Raw genomic sequence first — 15,719 nt, forward strand, 5'->3', positions numbered from 1 at the left:
TCCCCATTACCACCGCAAGATTATTTCAAGTGTCATTGATGATTATAATCAAATCTTTGGATCTATGTTATAATACAAGTGTTATTATAGTTATTCATGATTATAAATCATCTTTCAAGTGTTATTATAATACAATCCACTAAAACATTTATCTCACAAGACATATCACTCATGACAATGACTATATTAGACAGAAAATTACAGAGTTGAGATGAAATTTCTCGGTTTTAATGTGTATTGGCTATAGTTGTTTATGCACTAAATGCTTGCCACTCATGATAATTCATAGAGATTATATTCAAAGCAGTCACAGAATTCCAATATGATATATCTTTTATATTCAGAGATTAGTCAACTCATTATATCAAGATTGATACCACACCAAATGGATTATCTAATCAAAAGATGAGGATGAATTGTCAGAATAAAACATCCTTGGCATACTGTATACACGTCAAGAACCATTTGGCTCCACACATACATTTGGACTCTTTTGTACTTTCTCGAGCTTGATTATGACCTCATGGAGCTCCAAACACAGCCTAGACACTTCAGGATTGCTCCAATAAGTGCCAATCCTCTCTACAAGCAATTTACAAGGATGATTATCGTCTAATGGAGGAAGCTCTCTTGGCATTCTAGGAACAAGAAATGGGTGCTGAAGCAGCTGTGGAATTCGCCATCTCTCGTTGCGGTCCCATGCAAGACATCTTCGCATAAGATCAATAAGCCAAGGATTGGAGACCCGCTCATATACAACCTCATGGTTCCTATCTGTAACAACCTTGAACTTGGCCCAAAAAGTCTTGTATTCTGCAAAAGGTGTTTTGCCATAGGCCATTTGATAGAGAATGCAACCAAGAGACCAGATGTCAGATGGGCGCCCACACTTGATAATGTTTCCGTTTGAGTCACACTCGTTACACATGAATGCCTCCGGAGACATGTAGTTTAGGGTTCCGACCTGCAGTGAAGCAGCCAACAGTAGTGCTACTACCTTTCCAATACATAGAAAGAAAAGAATTCAAAATGAAAATAGCTAGAGCTCTTTTGAACCTGTGCATCTCGCTGTATGTTTGTGGTATCGCTCATTATAGCTTTGGCGATGCCAAAGTCAATAAGCTTGAGTGAGCCCCTGACCAGTAGAAAGTTGGCAGGCTTCAGATCAGAGTGCACAATACGCTCCTCATGTATTGTATTAACAGCTTCAAGCATTTGCTGCAAATCATCAGATGTATATTTTAGGAACTGAACAACAAATGAAGATGACATTGATTAACATATAAACACATCCACTCACTGAGATGGTGCAAATCACATAGCATGTAAAATATTTAGTAATTAAGCCTAGCATCAGATTTTTTTCCTCTTAAATATTAGCTTCCTGCACTGCTTAACCAGACAATTTGCCCTCCTCAAATTAGACTCCTATGTTTTGGACCCAAAATCAGCTAATTAAGGAAAATGATGAATTACCTGCCAATAAAATCGTAGCCAATTCTCATCTATTTTACAACCTGAAGTATTGATCTCCTTCCACTTCTGTGAAAGCATGTGAGCTAGATCTATTTCTCCATACTCAAGCACCATGTAGATACACTCATCATCCTTCACTCTCTTGTCCTTGATATTCACAGATTCATCGGCAACTTCTTGAAATAAAGTTTTATCTGTCACCTGCATATCATACTCACAAGCATTTATGGTGAGAAAATACCTTGAGAAAATCCATAGATGAATGAAAAGTGTTTGTTGGCCCTCTGTACAATATATAATCCAGAGTCTAGCTTGAGTTATGAGGATTGCCATGACCATTGCAACATATAAGTTATCCTGCATAGCGCAGCAAGGCATTTTTGTGCAAGAAAAAGTTGGGTATGCCCATGTGCCACGAAACCTTGGAGTTAACTAAAGGAAAATTTTAATTTTGCTTTCTTTTGCATGATGTATTGCTTCTCTAATTATTAAGATGAAAGTATAAACCGGAAGCACTGGAATAAATCATCAACAGGATGCAGTTTAAATCAAATGTCAAAAAATGGGAGAGATCCTTGTGGACCAATAACAAATATATTATCTGAGCTCATACAAGAAGAGTATGAAGAAAGAGCCGGTTAACTGAAAGATTAAAAACTTTTAGTATTTACGTGCAATTTAAAGAATGAGATCAGATGTATTAATTTTTTTTGTCTTTGATTCTTTTATATAGAAAGAAACTGATGGTCGCTTCTTTACATTTACCTTGCAGAAATGAAGTTTTTTTGGAGGAGATGGCTTGAAACATCATAGTTCTTGAATCAAATACACATTACACCATTTGTTAAAAAGATTTTGGCAGGTAGGAAGTTTTACTTTCCAAACACACAAATTTATTGTCTCAGTTTCTACTTTAATTTTTTTACAAAAAAACAACAGAAACATTTTCACAAAGAAATTCTCAAACACATCTGATGCCTCAGTTTTCATCTTTTCTTGTAGCACAGGAAGCACAAAACAAAAGCAGTGCCGAACAGGCTGTTCGCCATCCTCTCTACTTTAGGCAAAACAAGAATAACCCAGATTGAGTCAATGCATACACTTTTCACTGAATCCTGTACTTGCAGATAGGTAGATTGAATTTGAACAATATCAATTGATGAACTCTGTCCAGTTTTTTTTTTTTTCTTTTTCCTTCCCAGGAGTGACCATTGTTGAAAATTGGCAAATACCAAATAATTAACTTAGAAGTGGCAAATGCATTGTTGTCAGAATAGTTTATAGACTAGGCATGAGATCCATCCAGAGTTTGAATAACTAAGTCCATGGTAAAGTTTAAAAGCAATATATGTACATGTTCAATGATACATGTCAAGGCTGATAGCAAAAGTTTCAATATGGTGTCCAATAGATGGTAGACAAACTAAATAGTCAAAGAGCTGACCTCTATAGCACACATCAGACTTTGGTATTTAATAAGATAATTAATAATAATATATATTTTCTTGTCTTCATATGCAATTTCTGGCAAGTAACCTAATAAACCCCAACCAAGAGAACTTGGGGGCAACCTATCAATTAAAAATCATTCTTCAAATGTATTCTTACATACATGAGTTCTGATCAGGAGAGAAGTTAATGCTTGAGTATAATTATGAAGCATCAAAATTTAATTCAAGCAGTAATCTTAAGAAAGGAACATCTGCAACCACAGTGTGCAATATGACCATATGTTTTTCAGATGCTACCCGTTAGTGTCAAAATAAGATAATTTAGATCTATGCAACAAAAACTTAGGCAGAAAAAATTGTTGCTTTCACATACGAATCATCATGTAGAGCCAATAATGCCATGTTTTTTAATTCATATAAACAGGATAATTATTTTGCAAGTTTTTTTTTTTACCTCATAGTCAATAAGTTGAATAATGTTGCTCTTTCCCTTCAACTTGTTCAGATACTCGATCTCTTGACAAAATCCATAGGCAGTGGGATAGTCACGTCCTTTAAGCCTTATCTTCTTCAAAGCATATATAGTACAATCTGATGATATTACCTTGTGAACTTCACTACTTCCTCCACTTCCTATCTTACCAAGCTTTTGATAAAGCTTCCCATTAACTTTGAAAAATACATTTGGATCATACTTCTTTTTTTGACGAGACTTCTCAACTTTGCTTGACTGAGAAGGGCATACTTCGATATTTGAAGATGGGTTATTTGTCAATGGAGCTTGAGATGGCAGATAGTTAGCATCACCACAAAGCCCTTTCTCCTTAACACTTTCAGCCAAATGAAGATTGTGTTGACGATCAGTATCCCAATCACAGCCATTCTTGATGGCCCCTAGCTCTTCCATAGGAACATGATCCTTAATACTTGATGACACCTCTTTAGCAGAAGAAGACACTTGAGTTAAGAAGGAAGTCTGCCCAGCTGGCTGAGCATGTGTGGACTGAAATGTTGGACCCGTGTTAACCGACAATGAAGTGACACATGAAGAATCCAGAACTGAACATCTAGCCATTGGTTCCACATAACACTGATCATGCTTAGGTTCTTTTGTATTTTCTAACAAGCTAGTGCCTCCAAACTTCATGCTGGTCCCAAACACCTCCAGATTTCCATGATTTTGCAGCTTTAAATCCTGATCATTTGTCCCCACCTGAGTTCCCAAGTAGCTCTCCACCCCTGTCAATGCGAGAGAATGCAAGAAAGAAGAAATGGTCTCCATTTTACCATCAGTGTTCAAGTGTGTACCTAGGCAAAAGTAAGAGAGACAAAATGAACTAAAATCTCATCTAACCCGGACTCCGAGAGTTCCAGTCACTGAGAATTAGTTTAAAAATTCACATACTCTGAAAAGTTAAAATTTCCTTCTTCATATCATTGTCCATTAATGCATGTGGAGGTGGCACTTGAGATGACATAACTACCAAGGAGGACTGCTTTCGATCAGCCATCAAGTCAAAGTTGCTCTTCTGCAAGCCAAAAGAGCTTGCTTTATCATCCCCAGCAACAGTTAAAGTTTCAGTAACCGAAGGGGGGTTGATCGAGGCATCCTCCAGCAGACCAGCCACAGCAATTGCACGGTTTTCCCTCTGATCAATTGGTGCTTTCACTAACCTCCTTACTCCGACAACCGATCCAGTCGGTAGAACAGCCTTTGCAGTCTCGTTCGTGGTTATGGTAGACATCGAGGCCATGCTGTCCGATGGCTCAGTTTGAGGAACCAAGACACGAGTCGCCCGACAGATTTTAGACTCCATGCCTCCTGAACACCTCTCAGAAAATAAACAAAAAGAACATCAAGAAACAAATAAAAAGCCAAAAAATCATCAAGTACAGAACCAAAAACCCTAACTTTTTTACCCAACATCAAGCAAAACTACTTCAAATCCCCCAGTGTACACTCGAGACAAACTCTTTTACTAAAATAAAGCATGAATAACCCTGATCCACTACGGAGCAACCTTCTTTGACAAACACCAAGCAAACCTACCATCAATTTTGTTTGGTAGCTATGAAATGAACCGATATAGGGCAGACGAAAGACAAAAAGAACAATGAAGTGATATTACCAAGACGTCTGTGGCGCTTGAAGACAGCATGAGCCTGACGGAGGAACTCGGGGGGAGAGAAGGTGCATGAGGAAGAGGAGGAAGAGTGGGTGAAGTTGGCGTCGGCGGCGCTGGGACGGTCCGAAGCCGGAGGCGCCTGAAGGTTAGCCTTCCGATCCATGCGCGTCGGAGCCCAACGGCATCTCGCCGGGGACCAAAGGCAGCTAAAGGGCGGCGGACAGGTGGCTCGGGACGCAGAGATCGAGTGCGGAAATATCCTCTCCTCGTCCGAATCGCATCGTCTCCGACACCGGTGGAAGTGAGCAAAGGGGAAGGGTAGCTTTTAAAAACCGGCGGAACTCCGCTCCATTACTCATCCTACCCCTTCGTTATAAGCTTTAAGATGCGTGCATGATTTATTGTCTCGATTTTTATATTTTAAAAAGTTAAATTGGTATTGTGATTAAGAAAGTGAAACAATTAGCTTTATTTATCATGTCCATTTTATTAATAAAAATATTAAAAAAATGATTAAAAAAAAATTTAACGTTTGATGGCGTCGTCGTTGGCGGCAGTGGCAATGCCATTGCCTTGTTCCTGAATGCCTTTCGATCCATCTCTCCCTTCACCTTCCCGACCTCTCCTTCACTATCGTCGTCACCCCCTTCGTCCCCTCTCAGATCAGGTTAAAGCGCTTCTCTTATTGTCTAATTTATCGACGCTAGGACGATGATGTCACCAAAAGTGGCTCCATCGTCCTCAACCCGCCAAGAAGGATTCCTCTAACGATCTTAGATTCATAACCTTCATTAACAATTCTGCAAACAGTGCCAACAAAGGGTCACCCTTCTCTGTGTACTATTAATCGAGCTATGCAAGATCACCATCGATGGAAAGAAGGTCAGAATCCCTCGCTCTACCCTTGTCCCCAACCCTAGCACAACGATGGTGCCGTCGTCGACTTTAGCACCACATTCACCTACATGGTCCCACCAGCCTATGCTTACCACAATCGTGCATCGCATTGTCACGGACAAAGTTCTAAACAAGATGTTTGATGTAATACTTGTGTATGCTCATATCTTTCTATTTGTTCATGCTTTGCACAACATGTAGAGAAACGATCGAAGCTTAACAACCCCATTTTAGTTGGGTTTAGTGGCCTTCTTAGGCTTATAAATAAATGTTGTATCATGTGGACACTTATGAGAGATATTCGGTCTATAATGGACCATTTTGATCCTTTGTTGTGCAACCATTCAGAGCTTGTAAAATATATTTATAATTTGCATTTTCTATGAAATGTTTTTGAAAATGTTTGCTTGTGGATCCTAAGTGAGGCATTTTCTCTAACCCGTTTTATCTTTTGTAGGTCCTAAGAGACCATGGGAGGCTTCGAGGAGGCTGACTTTTACGGATAGACACGTAAGGGTGCCGTACGACTTAGGCAAAACTAGCTAAGTCCGTGACAGATGGTATCAGAGTAGGACAAGCACTCATAGGAACACTTGGCATGCAAATGTGGGGGATCTAGCAGGGTTGTGTTGAGTGCAGTTAGCACACACGTGACCGTTTGGGGGGAAAAAGGGAATGGAGATATAGGGAAAAGAAGTTGCTCATAGGAGCGGGCATCTGAGAGTGGCATTCAGAGGAATAACCAACCCTTCACGCAAGAGGCGCCACGAGGACAAGCAAGCTGGGAAGAATGCGGAGCGCACAAAGGTTGGGATGGCTAAGTTTGAGTTATGGCTCAACGTTGACAACTATACTTGATGGTGCTCAAGGCAAGCGAGGTGCTTGGTAAATGATGAGACCATGCAAGGTGGAATGAGTTGCTCAGCGACCGAAAAAGTTGTGCAAAGCTCACAAATGTGAGGGAAATTGCTAACTCGAAGAATTCGGTACTCATGTATGGGCTTGTATCTGGACGATGGAATATTCGCGGCCATCCCAAGGCGATCGAAACTTGGCGCCATGGAGCATTGAAACTTTCTCTTCGGCATGTGAAGGATACGTCCGTAGGAGGCTGAAATGTGCAGCGAGTTCAGTATATTGCTAAGCCTTAAGTGGTGCAGTGGGGGCTATATTGACATGGAGTCACAATTTAACAAGTACATTTGCAAGAGGCAGAATAATGCACAGTTTGTTTAGCAAATCGGAGTAGTTTAAGGGGATGGTGGTCTCTGAAACTTTCAGAGAGAAAGAAGCATAGAGAGATGTTGCTCCAATGGGACAGTTATCCAGGAGGGATAGATCCTGGTTCTCCAGAGGGATTAATCATATACAACAAACCGCACATGTTTAGGAGGAGTACCTCAAAAAAAAAAAAACAACAACTCCAAGAAGCTCAATGAACTGAGCGAGCAGTGAAGAGTCGTCGCATGATCTCACTTGAGAGAATGCATTGGTGAATGCATTATAAGATCAAATAGGGGAGCGACCCAAAGTAACACAAATGAAGGCACACTTGGAGTCGATATGGAGATCGAACTCAAGGGAGGGCTAACCCGTGGAATGGTGGGCATGAGGGCCACCATCAACTCAATGCAAAACGAGGAGCGGAGTAACTTGGGTGTAACTTGGTGAAGTGCCCAAGCCGCATGAAGGGAACCAGCATAGAAAATGGAATATGGAGCAAAGGCACAGAGCTTTCCTTAGACAAAGGTTAAGGACATGAACTCTTACAAAGGCAAGAGCAGAATCATGTTGTTCTATGGGTCCTTCATTCTGACGGAGTGAACTCATCTTGCATGGTGCCAAAGATGAAGGGAGCTTCTGGGCACATGTACCTTATCTCGAAGAAGCATTTGACGGAGGAACTAAGGTGATTCAACTTGTGGAGGTGAAGTTGGGTTCAGAAGGCCTTGTCATGGGACAAGAGGACACGGAGGCGGGTACTCTTGAAGAATATGCCACAGTGTTGCCATTCAAGTTGCCATGAAAGAAGGGTGCACAGCGGAGATTGTGCTAGTAGGGGCAAAGGCCTAGGATCCAAACAATGGTGCACCATTTTCAGTGAAGTCAATGGACTTCGGGAGCTACTAAGTGACGGACTGTCCTAAGGCGGTGCTTCATCTAGGTGTGACCCAAGAGCGGGTGGATGAAGGTTGATTTCCAAAGAAATGAACAAAATCAAAGGTGATAGAGATCCTGCGATGTATTGGCAAAGGCCACACATGGAGGGATCATAATTTGTGTTCATCCCACATGGATCAGAATACAATAGAGATATCACTAGGAGGCGACATGGTGCAACGGATCATAGTGGAATAGTTCATAGCAATGCGATACACACGACATAGTCCTATGAGGGACTATGTCATATAGAGGTATGATCGGGAGCTACTAGGAGCTCCACTTCGGTGAACAACACGACGGCAAGAAGAGCTATGAATTTAAGGAGTAAAGGCCATGGTACTGTAGAGGCGGGTCTTCCATGCGTGCATCGAATCTTGCATCAGATGAAAGCTTTAGTTATCAGCATATGGAGGCTGTGTTCCACCGAGGGAAAAGTTCGAATGCAAGTACTAGTGAGTCCCATGGGAGGACTTGATCATGTAGAGGTATGATCGAAGCAGCTAGATAGTTGGACTGCTCTAGAACCCATATTCGCTTAAGGGAGCCTAGTAAGTTAGAGGACAAGGTCGAATGAGCAAACGTTGCTACCAAGGAAGCTAAGGAGAATAGAATCAATGCAAACCCTACAAGTGATGGCAGAGGGCATGCATGGGAGTTGCAGTCTGTCTTTCTATCGACCAAAGAGATCTACTTGGAGAATACAAAGATGTTGAAGCAGGGGGTCGAAAGGGGCGAGGAAGCGACGACAAGTCCAGAGGGACTTAGCTACCCAAAATCAAGCATGAATTAGAATAGAGGTGGACTCGGAGGAGTGCCACAGAGACATATCTACTGATCATGAAGAAAAGGGATGCAGATGCGAGGCGATGGATAGTAGGGCCATGGGCATGACAACGTCATGGTACCACAAAGGCGGGACTTCCGTGAAAGTCATTGATCCCTTGCTCTCATAGAGGGAGAGCAGTTGGTCATGAAAGGGGTCGAGGAGGTAGAGCATACAAAGGCAAACTCCAAGTACCGAGACAAGGCTAAAGGGCAGAGGCCAAAGGACTTCGTAAGACCGATGTCAATGAGCTTCTCATCAAGATAGCCGAAAGTGAAGGACTTCGGGTCATGCAAGAGTGCACGACCAAGGAACGAAGCAATCAGTACGCGGTACTGTTTCTTTGCTACTCAGTGGAGTAGGCGGCAGGGTTGATGGAGAAGACGGTACAATCTTAGAGGCGACCAAATCTATTAGAGAATTACTCTAAGTTGGGGTGAAAACTTTCTGCATTCTAGAAGTTCGATGGCATTGAGAAGGTGAATCATAGTAGCTAACTCAATGCAAGGAGTGCAAACACTTCGAGTGCTTCAGAAGTGTGAGCATAGAGCAGGTGAAGGCCAGTAACTAGCTCGATGTATAGAGTATGTCCCTTGAGGAGGCGGGCAAAGTCAAATAACTATTGTCTTCTCAACTCTTAAGAGAATGAGCGAAACCTGTCACGCCCCCCCAAATTATCACATTCAGGAAGTGTGACCTTGTCTAAAATCAATAATATTATAATTCATCATCAATTCAATCCAGGATCCAATCTAACAATTTGAGGATACTAAGAATCCTTCAAAAATCAATATTCATAATTCATAAACATGTACGTTACATAAATCATAATCCACTTCACTTAGAGATTCACAAAATCCAAAGGCAACTCAACTAAACATCAACCACAACACAAATCCATAAACATAGAAGTATATACAATCACAAAAAGATAATTATTTACCATGAGTTCTTATCCTTATACAACTTAAACTTATCATTCCATACACATGAGCGGTCCTTTAAACTTTTGCAACACATAAGTATCAACAGATCCTTAACATTACATCAGAAGTAAAGTTTACTATACAACAAAAACCATCATCCAACAAAATTAGCTCAAAAATCTTCTAGCCTTTCACTGCTTTAACCCAATTCTAGCTTTTCAGTGCGTGACAAGCTACCCTGAAAAATTTATATAGCAATGGGGTGAGCATAAAGAGCTCAGCAAGCGTCTAACATATCCATGGCGATAGGAGAAGTTCAAGCAGGCTTAGTATCAAGTTACAAAAGTAGAAATACAAGTGTTCATTTGAAGTCATCTCATTTGATATAAAATCACAAAGGTTTACCTCGTTCAAAAATAGGCATTAGACATAACAATAGGAGAAAGGAAATTGGAGCATTTCATTGGCAAAAGAAGCATTTAGGCATGTATCAAATGGCACATGAAGCATTTAGGCGCACATCAAAGGCATAAGAGTGTTTGGGGGCATAATAATGACAAACGAAACACTTCAAAGTATAACAAGTGAATCAAATAATAAACACAAGCTGTATGTCATTTTTGATGTAGCATGTATTCCATTCTTATCCAAAGCATAATATGAACTCATAAACAAAGCTTTGGATATCATATCAATAAACATAGAGGACGCTGTGGGACCACATACATAATGTGATTCATCCATTTCTGGATGACCACCAAGCATAAGTCTCCCACGTCTGGGAGCTCCATCCACCCACGTCTAAGTGAAGTCAATGGGGCCGGTAGAGCAATCGCGGGCTCTAAGCATAACTCCCTTTACCATTTCTGGCAAAGGTTCACAATATCCCACAAGACACCAGAGTACAAAAGGGTAGTATGAACAATAACATTGACACATATCAGAAGCACATGCGGAACAACGAAGATATGCATGTGCCTTTATCAAACAAGGAAATACAAACAAAGCATTACATAATAAATTTCAGTTATACAATAATTTCAGGATGAACAATACAAGAACTTCAAAGGACTAATATAAAGCTCAATTGAAGAAGAATTTAGCAGAAATCATATTTCCAATAGGATGAAAATTGAATAGGCAAAACTCAACAAAGTTTTCAATTCTGATAGAATTTGAATGGTACATGTCCTGAATTGTTTGAGTGACCAAGCATGCTCCAAATCACTAAAAATAGATGTTATTGGAAAGCTGTATCAATCTATTTTCGGATGAACTCAGATTTATAATTTTTTGAGTTCTTAACAGGAAGTTACAACAAATAGAGTAAAGGAAGGTCAGAATTGATCATCTCTGTTTTGCAGAATTGATAGAGTCAATTTAAATAGATGTTTTAGAAGGCAAACGTACTTCAAAATTACTAAATTATATGTTAAAAGAAAGATATGTGAATCTAGTTTCAAAAGAACAAAGCTTTGTATAATTCAGAATTTTCTCTAGAGAGTTATGAGCAATTTAGTAACAAAAGGTCAGATATTTCAGTCCCTATTTTGCAGAATCTGTAGGGTTAATTGAAATAGAAGTCTTAGTAGGCATTTAAACTCCAAATCATTCAATATTAGTTTCAAAATAAAGATATTTGAGTCTACTTTCAAATGGATTAGGTTTTGCCTAAATCAGAGTTTAGTGCTAAAAGTTATATCCAAAACAATGTATAGAAGTCAGATTACCAAAAAAATTTCAGATTCATGGCTTTGTATCAAAAGGAAAGAACGGTTTGGTACTAAGCTGAAATCTTTTGAATTATGAAGAATTAAAAGGAAAACAAAAATTAGGAATTCTGTAGGAAGAGGTTAGGACACTTGCCTTAGATGAGTTTGATTCCCAAATATAGGGAGTTGATGCAAAACCTCAAACAAAGTTTCCTCATCTTCTTCTCCTTCTTCTTCTTCTTCTTCTTCTCTTCTTCTTCTTCTCCTCAAACTAACGTTGGCTGAAAAGTTTCTTTTTAATGGTGTCTTAAATTACTTAGGTTTGGCTCATGCTAAAATAGTGAGGTGGCAAGTATGCATGGGGGTTTAGGTGTCAACTTTAGAATAAATGCTAAGTGGCTCATCCTTGTTAATGACACTTGTCCTCTATTTTATTTTATTTTTTTATTTACTCAATTCTGAATATTCTATAAATCATCTCAAACTTTTAATATTTACTCTTAGGTCCTTAGCCATAAACTTTAATATAATATTATTTTAATAAAAAAAATTATTAAATAATCCTCATATTTACAAATAAGCATTTACTAATTTTTTTTTTTTAAATAGGGGATGTTACACTTGAGAACTACACATATGATTTGGTAAAGTTGCCTAAAGAGAAGAAAGCTCTCAAGAATAAATGGGTTTACAAATTGAAGTCCGAAAATAATAGCTTACAACAAAGATACAAGGCACGACTAGTTGTGAAAGGATTCAGTCAAAAGAAAGGTATTGACTTTGAAGAAATATTTTCTCCAATTATAAAAATGTCATCTATCCAAGTTGTTCTTAGTTTAATTGCCCACTTAAATTTAGAAGTTGAGCAACTTGATATGAAAACAACATTTCTTCATAGTGACATAGAAGAAGAAATTTACATGAAGCAACCAGAAGGTTTCAAAGTTAAGGGAAAAGAAAATCTGGTATGTAAGCTTAGAAAAAGTTTATATGGACTCAAACAGCACCTAGATAGTGGTACAAAAAGTTTGATTCCTTTATGATAAGCTAAGGGTATAATAGAACCACATCTGATCATTATGTGTTTATGAAGAAATTTTCAGATAATGATTTCATTATTCTCCTACTATATGTTGATAATATGCTGGTTATTGGCCATGATGCTGGTAAAATTGAAAAGCTTAAAAGAGAGCTAAGTAAGTCTTTTGCCATGAAAGACTTGGGATCGATGAAATAAATACTTAGCATGAAGATTCTTTATGATAGGAAGAAATAGAAGATTTGGTTATCTCAGGAGACCTACATTGAAAATGTTCTTGAAAGATTCAATATGAGTAAAGCCAAAGCAGTTGGTTCTCCACTTGCAGGTCATTTCAAGCTTAATTCGAAACAATGTCCTACGAGTGAGAAAGAAAAAGAAGAAATGTCCAAAGTGCCTTATTCATTTGTAGTAGACAATTTGATGTATGCTATGGTTTGTACTAGGCCAAATATAGCTTATGCAATTGGAGTTGTCAGCTGATTTCTCTCTAATCCTGGAAAGGAACATTGGACAATAGTGAAATGGATATTAAGATATCTAAGAGGTACTTACAGGTTGTGTTTATGTTTTGGCAGTTATGAACCTATGTTAGAAGGTTACACAGATGCAAACATGGTAGATGATACTAATTTCAGGAAGTCCACTTCGGGATTCTTGATGGCATTTACAAGGGGAGCAGTCTCTTGGCAATCAAAGTTATAGAATTGTGTTGCTCTATCAACCACAAAAGCAGAATACATAGTAATTACTAAAGCCTGCAAGGAAACTTTATGGATGAAAATATTTCTATAGGAATTGGGCTTAAAACATGAAGGATATACTGTTTACTGTGATAGTCAAAGTGTCATTCACTTCTCTAAGAATTCAACATACCATTCCAAATCCAAGTATATTGATGTGAGATATCACTGGATTCGTGATGTGCTTGAGATGAAAGAATTGCACTTGGAAAAAGTGCATATCAATGAGAATGGATCAGATACGTTGACAAAGTCTTTGCCTAAGGAAAAGCTTGAAGCATACAGGCGAAGAGCGGGTTTAGTATAACCCACCATATAAGCTGGAGGGGGAGAATTGTTAGGTCCAGCCCATATGTGGGCTTGGATAATTTGGCCTTTTGAGCCCAAATTAATTATTAAAAAGAAAATGAGAAGACGTGAGGGCAACGGGTGCAGCGAGAGCACACAGAACTGTGGCAACGCATGGTGAGAGAAAGGAACAGAGAGAGGAGGAGAAAGAAAATTAGGATCTTGAGTTTTTCACTTAACGATCAGTAGCCAAACATTGTTAGTTTTAGCCTAAATTTTATGCAAAGAATCCTTGTAGCAAGCTCTACAGTTATAATGGTGTTGATCTATAGTTTATCATCTCTGAGGTACTTTTCTACTATACCCACTTTGTGAGATCTAAAATTCTCTTATAATGAAATTCATAAGATGAATATATGCTATTATTGAGCCAAGATATATGATCTTGATGTTATTGTGATCCTCTTGCTATTTTAGAGAAGACTTATTGTAAACCTGTTATTATTATTATTGATAGTAGAAGTTTGAGGGGGCTACGGTCCCATAGTTTTTCTCATATTGGGTTTTTTACGTTAAATATTTGGTCTCACTGTGTGATTGATTTATCACTCTACTGTTTATGTTGTTCTGGTTAATATTTATATTTTAATATCAAATTAGTATTTTGATGATGAACTCATTTTGATATACAAAGAGGAAAAAAAATTATTCCACTTTAATACATTTTTCCTAACAGATCTTGTTCCTAAAATAATTTAAAGGGTTCTTTATTCATTTCTCTAAGTCCTCGTGCAATCCTTACCTAAAACATGAATGCAAGGCAAGGCACAAGTCATTAAATTTACACAGTGTTGCTAAGTTTCGACTCCTTCGACCTGAATTGAGTTGATAATCAGTTTATATGAAACTGAAGCCATTTTTGATGAATGATTAAATGTGGCAACGCAGTCATAAGATCGAGAGAGATGTGCAAACAATTGGATTTAGTTTTCTTTCTAGCTCTAGCCCACAACATTCAGGCCTCCTGATAAGACATGTTTGATTCATTTTTCTCCCAAATTTCATTTGATTTTATGATTACAATGCCTCATATGAATTACTTCATATGTTGCGGGAATAATTCTGTACTCTGCCATTTTATTTTTTCTCAACAAACTTTGTTAGGCAATCTTTCGCACATCTCTCTATCTAGAAATTCCGAGTTACCCTGAATGTGCTCTAATGTCATCATTATTCACTTGGATTCATTTCTCCCTCGACCTCACTTGTATGGGCAAAACAAAGTGAACAAACAATGAACTGACAACCAGAAACTATCTCACTTCCTAGAAGAAGCTCCATAGGTTGATGTCTTCTGTCTCCTCAAATGCCTCCCAAGAAGAGACCATTGGGTTGATAACATGATCCATGCCCTTTGGTGACCGGAAATCTCCAACATCGATCCAAGACATCGATATTTCCGCTCATCGTCTAAGAAGTCAAGCTCGTCATCATTGACAGATGACCCTCGCTTGTGTCTGATGATGGAGAAGGCTAATAAGGAGGAGGAGACGGTGATTGAATGGTTGTCGTGCCGGTGGCAAAGGGCTTGGTAGTTGTGGCCTTGGCCACGGCAGCTGCAACTCTTTCGATGGACTTTGGGGACATGACAGTGGCAGGAAGGTGGTGAAGGTGGGAAGTAGGAAAGTTGAGGGCAGTTGATGAGCCTTAGAGATACATGAGGGTCATGTCATAAGTCTTTACTGTTATTGATTTAATTGATTTTGCTTAAGTTGTGTGGTATCCTTGCATGTCTATCCACAAAGGTCAATCTCCCTGAAACCTCTCATGGTCTCTTAGAACTTATAAAAGAGAAAACGGGTTAGAAAATAGACTTTACAATCTCCCTGAAACCTCTCATGGTCTCTTAGAACATTTCAGAAAATACTTCATAGCCAATGTAAATTACAAATAGACTTTACAAGCTCTGAACGATTGCACAACAAAGAGTCCAAAATAGTCCACTATAAACCGAACATCTCTCATAAGTATCCACATGATACAACATTTATTTACAAGCCTAAAATGACCATCAA

General features: G+C 38.9%; 1 protein-coding gene across 2 annotated transcripts; it reads right to left on the reverse strand.

The window, feature by feature from the left end:
* Positions 1-359: 359 nt before the first annotated feature.
* Positions 360-5,374, reverse strand: LOC103994903 (serine/threonine-protein kinase MPS1). 2 transcript variants are annotated; one of them, XM_009415364.3, is made up of 6 exons: positions 5,057-5,374; positions 4,333-4,749; positions 3,382-4,166; positions 1,477-1,677; positions 1,057-1,218; positions 360-964 (listed from the first exon to the last, which is right to left on the reverse strand). In XM_009415364.3, the coding sequence occupies exons 1-6, from the start codon at positions 5,214-5,216 to the stop codon at positions 455-457; spliced, it is 2,235 nt and encodes a 744-aa protein (XP_009413639.2). In that variant the 5' UTR covers positions 5,217-5,374; the 3' UTR covers positions 360-454. The 2 variants fall into 2 exon arrangements, with proteins under 2 accessions (XP_009413639.2, XP_009413638.2); XM_009415363.3 differs by having other exon boundaries at positions 3,382-4,235.
* Between the last annotated feature and the right edge of the window lie 10,345 nt (positions 5,375-15,719).

This window comes from Musa acuminata, chromosome BXJ1-8 (assembly GCF_036884655.1).
Source record: "Musa acuminata AAA Group cultivar baxijiao chromosome BXJ1-8, Cavendish_Baxijiao_AAA, whole genome shotgun sequence".
NCBI lineage: Eukaryota > Viridiplantae > Streptophyta > Magnoliopsida > Zingiberales > Musaceae > Musa > Musa acuminata.

Excerpts from the sequence above, each read along its gene's own strand:
- LOC103994903 (XM_009415363.3), bottom strand. The coding sequence starts at position 5,216 with ATGGATCGGAAGGCTAACCTTCAGGCGCCTCCGGCTTCGGACCGTCCC. Across the intron at positions 4,236-4,332 it reads GGAAATTTTAACTTTTCAGA|GTACACACTTGAACACTGAT; the intron begins GTATGTGAATTT and ends ACTTTTGCCTAG. Across the intron at positions 1,219-1,476 it reads GGCTACGATTTTATTGGCAG|CAAATGCTTGAAGCTGTTAA; the intron begins GTAATTCATCAT and ends GATGATTTGCAG.